Source organism: Equus quagga, chromosome 8, assembly GCF_021613505.1.
Source record: "Equus quagga isolate Etosha38 chromosome 8, UCLA_HA_Equagga_1.0, whole genome shotgun sequence".
Classification (NCBI taxonomy): domain Eukaryota; kingdom Metazoa; phylum Chordata; class Mammalia; order Perissodactyla; family Equidae; genus Equus; species Equus quagga.
The window spans coordinates 119649850-119658281 of NC_060274.1; the positions used below are offsets into that span (position 1 = coordinate 119649850).

Consider the following 8432-nt stretch of genomic DNA (forward strand, 5'->3'; position numbering starts at 1 on the left):
TGGGCTAGGCCTTGAGTGTAAACTTTGTACAAAAGGTGGCTTGTAGACAATGCAAGGCCAGTAAAATTATCCACTTAATCTTTCCCCAGCTGCCTTGCTGTGTCTCACAGTCACAACCTCCTTGCTATCACATGTGACTTCTTCGTCCCTAGGAGCCTTTTCTCCCCACAGAGCTCTGCCTTTGGGGCAGATGAGAACATCACAGGGAGCAGGGCTGTGGTTTATTCCCTCAAGGACTCCTCATGCTCCTAGCTGACATCAGTTCGTGCAATTTAAATGGTCTGCAGCTGGGTCTCCAGGGAAACCTCAGAGCAATCTCTTGCCCACAACTGAACTACTCAGGGGGCCACGGAGCACAAACCATATTCAAAGGACCCAGGATGTGGGTGGGATTGCCTTGCATTATCATGAAGGAGAAGCAAAAAATGCAGAGAAGGAAACTAGCCTGCTTTGAGAGAGGAGCCCCAAGGCAGGAAGGGAGGAGGTGGCAAGCTCCTGGGGCGAGGATGGGGGGGGGGGAGGCAGCTGTTGGCACAAGAATGACCATCAGAGAAACATCCTTGAGGCAACATACCCACTGCCTCAAACTATCCCTAGAAATTCTAAACAGGTCTTTGAAAGGAGCAAGCTCGGGACCTGAAAAAGGAGCCGAAACAGTTAGATTAGAGGACAGCCTGCCAATGGGGAAATTCTTCAAGGCTGTGACATCACAGGCCAAGCACCTGTCAGGGCCCTGGAGCACTGCAGCCTGATTTTCTTACCACAGAGACCAGACTCTGGGGCTAGGGCTTGGCCTGGTCAGCGCTGACTCCACATGGGCTCCAGGCTCCTCTGCTGTGTGGCCCTCTGCCTCCCGGGAGCAGGTGAGTCCTGGGCCCTGGTGCACAATCCCTCTTGGAGTCTCTAAGGCTGTCCATCATGCCTGCAGCAACAGGCTGACCCCTGGGGCTTGTCTGAATTCTGCTTCTTTCCTTCTCAGGCCCCTTGGACACAGCAGTTTCCCAGACTCCAAAGTACCTCATCTCACGGGTGGGAAATGAGAAGACCCTAAAATGTGAGCAAAATCTGGGCCATAATGCCATGTACTGGTATGTCCAGGACTCCAAGAAATTGCTGAAGATCATGTTTTCCTACAATAATAAGCAACCCATTGTCAATGAAACAGGTTCAGGTCGTTTCTCACCTGAAGCTCCTGACAACGCTCATTTAAACCTTCACATCAGCTCCCTGGAGCCAGGCGACTCTGCTGTGTATTTCTGTGCCAGCAGCCAAGACACAGCCCTGCAAAGTCACTGCCTCCCTGTGCAAAAACCTCCTTGCCAGACAGGAAGCTGTGAGGGCACCATGTTACCCTGCCCCTGCAGATCTGTTCACCCTCTGTGAGATCCCTGACTGGAGTTTCAGTCTGTATGAGGACAGCCTGCCTGTACACCTGACAGGGCAGTTCTATACTTTATGCACATAGAATTCTACTTATCAGGTAAAGCAGGAGTTCACAATCAATTCACTAGAGTCCTCGAGGCTCCACAAACAAGAAAGGACCCCATCTCCTGCACCAAAGCTCTTAACTGGTGGAAGAAGCCGTTCCTTACTTTTCTCTGCTATACATATGGATGCACAGTATACATAACATTATGATTGAAAACACACTATTCGCTAAAACTATTTGATGAGCAAAAGCCTAAAGGAAGATGAGGCCAAGATAAAATTTCTAAGACCAAAAGGAAATCCAGATTATCAGTGAGTTCACTGTTTATAGAAAACTATTTGGAGAAGCATGCAAGTCCATGGCGATAGGTAAACTGGAAGAGAGGGTGGGGAGAAGCATTGATCGAGGGAGCACGTGCGTTGTAGACTCCTTCGAGAGGATGACCAGGACGATTCTTCCCAATTCTGACTGAGTGTCATCTTTGAAGCCTCTTCAAGAAGGGGAAGCAGCCAGATGATGAAGGATATTATGAGGCATGGACAGGACTTTGGACACAAATCTCTAGGCAGTAGCCAGCCATTGGTCACACCGTAAGTGAGACAGCATGATCAAATTCATATTTTGGTACAATATCGCTGGTCGTATGGATCAGAAGGGAGATATATTTGGGGTGGAATGTACACTTAGGAGGCTGCTAAAGTATTCTACGTGAAAGATTATAAAAGCGTTCATATGGGGCACTGTGGATGATATAGAGCAGAAGCCCTGGATTCTGTCCTGTTCTTCTAAAGAGTGTTAGATTTGATTCTGGCAGGTTTGAATGTTGGATTTGCTAGGATCTATTTCAGGTTTGCCTCCCCTTTTAGGGAGACCCAGTGTGTCGTCACTATCACTAGTGCATAGCCTTTTGGGGGTGTCCGTGGGAATCAGAGCACAATCTCCAGTGTCTTTCATTCTAACCGGGTCTGAATGCTGGTGTCTTCCAGCTGAGTGTCTTCTGAAATCTCTGCTCAGCTCTCCAGCCTTCCAGACCCTGTTCCCTGCTCAGCCTTCTGGAGTCCCACTCTGCGCATATGCATTAGGAATCGGCCAAGAAAAAGGAGGAATTTCCTTATACATATTCTTGGGGCTCTTTTTCATTGCTCTGAACCCCAATCCCAGCTGTCTTGGAATCAGTGATGTCTTTTCTTTCTATCTCTAATCAACATATCCTATTACTATTTTATATTGGCCATGTTTATGTGAATTTACTTACATGTTTACCTTTCCACTTCTTCACTCTTCCTTGTTGCAATTCAGACTCTCATTAGATTATTTTCCTTCTTCAGGCACATTTCTGATTTAGATAACTTAATCTCACCTTTCACCTATCCCTTGCTTCAGGAGATGCTTACGTTAGCTATAGTTCTCAGGACAACCAAGTCTTCCACTCTCACTCGTTTGAGGTTTCTGTCTAAATTCCGTTGGTTTTTTCGTCCTTGGAATGTTGCTTACTCATTAGGAGCCAAACACTGGAATAAAATTTTATTTATTCATATATTTCTGTTTTATTGTAGAAAGACCAGAGTTTCTTCTTGCTCCAGTGGCTGTCCATCATAATAATTTTAATAGTAGGAATGCTAGACGTTTAACTAGAGTTAATTTTAGGTTTTTATCTAAGAATGGAACATCATTAAGTGTAGTGGATTAGAGGTCTGTCATGTATGTAATCTGTTCAGGGGGAGAATATCCAACTTTTTTTCTTAAATTTTAAGCCATATACATTTACTTTTTTTTTCTTTTATGGCCTATATTGAAAATCTGATAAAACTTATTACATTAGAGATATGTTAATATTTTCCTTCTGACTCAGCACAGCCCTGGGTTACAAAAAAATTTGATTATCAACTTTTGACTTAAAGCATGGGTAACTACCCTCCCTACTCCCAACACAGAGTTACATAGAGTCTTGTTATTCCAGTTTGGTACTAAATGTCTAACATAATAAATAAGTGGTAAAAATCATTGAACAATTATGGCTCATTTCATTTTAGTGTTTATTCATACCTTCAAATTTTCTAGAATGAAAACTCGATAGTGGCATAACAGTAACTTTTAAGAAAACAGAAGCAAGTCTAACAACTAAACAGACAAAGAGCACAAATGGCTGCTTACATAGTTAAGTAGAAACGATTCATGGTGGGTTATCCCAGCTGATCTACACTAGAGAGCTCTGTGGAACTGAGGGGCCTGGTGTAGTTTCTCTCACTTGAGAAATGGACAGGGCTTTGGAGCTCGTGTCATGTCAGTTCCCTGCTGTGACAGTTGAGGAAATTGTGTCACCTATATGAAGTCATTGAATCCTGAAATAAAGAATACATTTCTTAAGTTTCACATAGGACATATTCTGTTCTCTAGTGCCATCTGTGACCACACGAATTGCCCTACTACAATAGAATTCTGTGGGTGAACATGTTGATGTTTTATGATTGCTTTGAGCTGTGGCTTAATGACTATTTGTTGAAAAGATCAGGCTGCTTATAAAAATCACAAGGGCTGTGATCATATCTGTTTTGCTCGTGACTAAGAATCCAGACACAGCCCATCTCTGGTGAGTAAAGTCGCGTGTCCTAGGTGTGTGGACGAGTGGTTTGTTGCCAGCTCTTTCTGTTGTTTCAGATGCTTCTCTCCTCTTCACACTTCCCTAGAGTTTCATGCCCATCACAGCTGCCCCCATCTCTGGAATGAGGGATAGGTCTGGATTGCTGAGCCTGGGCTGGTAAGAGCCCTGGGAGCTGGGAAATATGCTGCTTTGACCACAAGGAGGTGCTCTGGCCTCTGAGGCTCTGAGGCTGGAGGCGGGGTTGGCATTGTGAGTGAACAGGGGGATGAGAGAGGAAGGAATGGGGGCATTGCGGCTCCATCTTTATATCAGTTGGGAGCATCAGTTGTAGACATCTCAAAGATACTAAACTGAAATCATTTTCAAATTGATTTCCCTTTGTCTTGTATCAGATGCTTTACGTTTGTTAAAAAACAAGACAACAGACTCAACATGGACTTACTTATTCTAAGCCTCACAATACAAAACCAAAATTGAATTGCAATTTCTGCTCTCCCAGAACTGGAATCTTAAATCAGTCAGTCAAGCATCACCTAGTCAGCACTAGTGAGGTAATCTGCCTGCTAGGCCCCTGCCATCCCCTAAAGGAAAGTGACCTTGCTAAACCAGCCTGCATTTTGTTAGTCTAACTTCCTTATTCCTGCTCCCTTCTGCCTATAAAAGTCTTTCATTTTGTACTGCTCCTCAGAGCCCCTTTCTATCTGCTAGATTGGATGCTGCCCCATTTATGAGTCGTTGAATAAAGCCAGTAAAATCTTTAAAATTTACTCAGTTGAATTTTGCTTTTTTAATATGTTGTCCTCTTTCACCAACCTGTTTGCTGTCAGCCGGTCCAAGCCCGGTAACAGCAGCTACAGAGGCAGAGGATGGCTTATGCCTTGTATGTTCTCCTCAGCACCCTTTCCAGTCTCTGGTTCCTGGCTGGCATCACAGACGTTCAATTTTAGTGATGGGCACTGGTCCAGAATGGGACCATGACCATCCAGTCTTCCTCCTTCCAGCAGCTGGGCAGAAGGGCCCCTTTGAGATTAGACAATGAGGGAAACAATGTATTGAGTGATGTTGTCCTGTGTGACTGAGCAGAGCAGGAGGGAGATCCCTTGAAGGGATAATGGTCTGTGTCAGAGAAGGAGTCTTGGAAGGAAGGGGACAGAGGGAGAATCTTTATAATGAGGGTGGCAACTAATAGCAAAACAGCAACTCTCAGAGGAATATCCCAGCCCAGTCCCTTCAAATCCACCTTCTATCAGAATCTATATAAGGTGTGAAAACGAGAGGAAGAAATATTCCCCGGGGCTGGGGAAACTGTCAGGATGGCAAGGTCACTGGCAAAACCACTAATCAAGGCCAAGGAGACCAGAGCCCAGCCTCATTGCCCAGGGCATCCTAGTTAGACAGGCCACCACAGCCCTGACTCCACCATGCAGGCCGCTCTGCTGTGTGGCCCTCTGTCACCTGCGAGCAGGTGAGTCTTGAGTTCAAATGGGCTGTTCTTGGACTTCAAGCCATTTTCCTGATGCTGCAGCAAGACTTTTCTTTCTGGGCTTTGTCTGAATTTTGTCCCTTTCCCCCAACAGTCCCCACGGACACAGGAACTACCCAGAGACCAAAACATCTGATCATGGGGTTGAGAAATTAGAAGTATTTGAAATGCAAACAACATCTAGGACATAATTCTATGTACTGATATAAACACTTTGCTCAGAACCCACTGGAACTCATGTTTGTCTAAAACTATAATGAACTTGCCGAGAACAAGAGTGTTCTGAGTTGCTTCTTACCTGAATGTCCAAACAGTCTCCTCTTATACGTTCACATGGATGCCCTGCAGCCAGCAGACTCTGCTGTGTATTTCTGTGTCAGCAGCAAGGCACAGCTCTGCAGAGTCACCTTGTCCCTGTGCACAGACCCCCTGGGTCCAGCCAGGAAGCTGTGGGGGCAATCAGGGCTCAGATCAACATTCCCTGGAGGGCCCTAGACAGAAATCTCAGACCATAATACTGCTGTCAGTTCACTGGATATGGCAATGCTAATTTCCATGCACACACACCAACAACCTGTGGCCTTGCTTTGTCTTGAACAAGGCTGTGTCTGCAGCTGAAATTAGGACAGACATGTTCAAATTTAATTTCTTCCAAACGTCTTCCAATCAATTTGTGCCCTGGGAAATCTTTCATGAGACACTTTACCCTCTGGCCACAGCAGTCCTCAATCCTCCTTCCAGTAGGTACCTTTCTCTGACTTTCCCTTCCATGCTAGTTAGACCCTGGACCGTAGCCCTGATCCCAGCTCCAAACATGCTCAGACCCTTTTCAAAACACCTTATTTCCTCACCATGTACTCTATCTGTTCCTCCCATTGAGGACAATAATCCCCTCACCTGGTTTGGATTATACTTCTCTGGTTCACTTTCTGCTTGCTCATGGCTCCCGGCTACTCATTGTCTACTCTTCTACTCGAGCTATCACACTTTCAGGCAGGATTCTTTTTCTTTCTGTCTCTTTAATCTTAATTCCTCAAGTCTTCATATCCTGCATCATCATCAGTATCTGAAACCCTTCGATTGTTGCTCACAAAAGTCAGTAAGAAATGACAGCATCCTGACATTTCACAGCAGGACTTTGCACTCCGGCCATCTTTACTGAACCCCATATCTTCCCACATTGCTCCTTGTAATGACCCTTAGTCCTACACACTCCAGCTGATCCCAAGGGCTGAGCAGAGCCCTGTGTCCTGAGGTGGGTGTGCACCCACACAAAGGCTCCCTCCTCTTTCCTGTAGAGGGCGCTCCAGGGAGAATCCTATCAAGTTGCAAACCACAATACTGCTCGCCGACTCAACAGATGTGGCAACTCTCTATTCTATGTACATCTGTAGAGTGTGGATTTTCTTTTACTCAAGTGTCACTCTGCCACATCAACTGGTTAAAAGATAAACATGTCTGGATCTAGCATTTTTTTAACGTCTCTTTTATCGTGAAATAAACAAGCCTACTGTAAAGTGGATTATTTGATTTAAGGTTTCACAGGATCCTCTCAACAAACACCTGTGCCCCCACAAGCTACACCCTGTGGTGGAACAGAGGTCAAGAATGCAGCCCTGTGAGGAGGCGTGTTGCTTGGGACTCTGCAGGTCCCACAGTTTCTGAGCCTCTCTTCTCAGAAACCAAGGAGTCCTTGCTGTCACAGCTGTTACTTCCCAGGGTCAGGCAGCCCTGAACTTTGGGTAATCAGAGAAGGGACTCCCAGGCAAGATCCCAGGGCTGGAGCCAGCTGCCAAGGACAGGAGAAGATCCAGCCTTTAGGACACGAGTTTGAGAAATAGGTGTCTCTCTATCTTCACCAATTCTATTATTCCTTCATCCAGCGTATCTGTTCTCTGATTTCTCCTTTTTCCACTCAAGGCTAGATCCCGAGCCCTAGCCTGACCAAAGCTCCAAATCTTCAGACACTTGTTCTGAGTCACACAGGCAGCCAAGGGGTCCCTGCTCCCCTGGCTTGAGAGCCAGCACACACAGGGTCAGGTACTTACTCTCTCACCCGCTTTCCTTCCCTTGCACTGAAATGTCCTTCTGGGATTCTGCTGTCAGCTCTCACTGGATCTCCTCTCCACATTGACACTTGTAGGCTTATTCATTTTCCCTTTGATCTCTTTATTCCCCATGTTTTAAATCATCAGACTCACAACTATGAGTCACAGAGTCCATGCCTCTGGATTGTGGCTCTGAATTAGCCGTTAGATGGGGGAGTGTGTCCTGGCTGTCTGTTCAGGTCTTCATACCCGGCCTAGCTGTCCTGAAGCCCATATTCTCCCAGGGTCCGTCTGCAGCTGCAGTATTTCACTGAGGGCCTGTGGGTCTGCATGATCCAGAACACATGGAGGCTGAACCTTGGGGCATCATGTGTCTAGGTAGGCACTAAGGTGCCCTACTCTCTCCCGTGGGGGTGCTCCTGAGTCTGTTGGTGCTGCGTGACACTGTGAGTCACAGGGTCTCCTCCCTTGGACTGCTAAGACCAGATGCCTCACTGGGATTGGCCTCAGCCCCACTCCAACCCTGTCATGGACAGCAGGCTCTTCTCCTGGTGATCTTTGGTCTCCTGGAAGTAGGGGAATCCTAGGAGTGCTTCGGAAATTCCCATCTCATTCCCTTTACTTAAGGCCAGTTCAGCATGATGTGTGAAAACAGGACTGACTTCTCAGAAGCTAAACCTGAGGGCTTTTGAACAAGTGGCTGGAGGGATGATGTAGGGAATGCTTCACAAGGCAGATAAAGGGCTTCCTACTGCTGTAGCCCCACCTTATCCATAGTGTCACTTTCCACAGTTTCAGTTACCCACAATCAACCACTGTCTGAAAATATTAACTGGAAAATTCCAGAATTAAAAAATTAAAAAATTTAAA

General features: G+C 46.0%; 1 gene segment (V, D, J or C); it reads left to right on the top strand.

Annotated features, from left to right (window-relative positions):
• Positions 1-796: 796 nt before the first annotated feature.
• LOC124243363 (T cell receptor beta variable 3-1-like) lies at positions 797-1383 on the top strand. The segment is given in 2 exon segments: positions 797-863; positions 980-1383. Coding segments are annotated over 2 exon segments (453 nt in total).
• The last annotated feature ends 7049 nt before the right edge of the window (positions 1384-8432 follow it).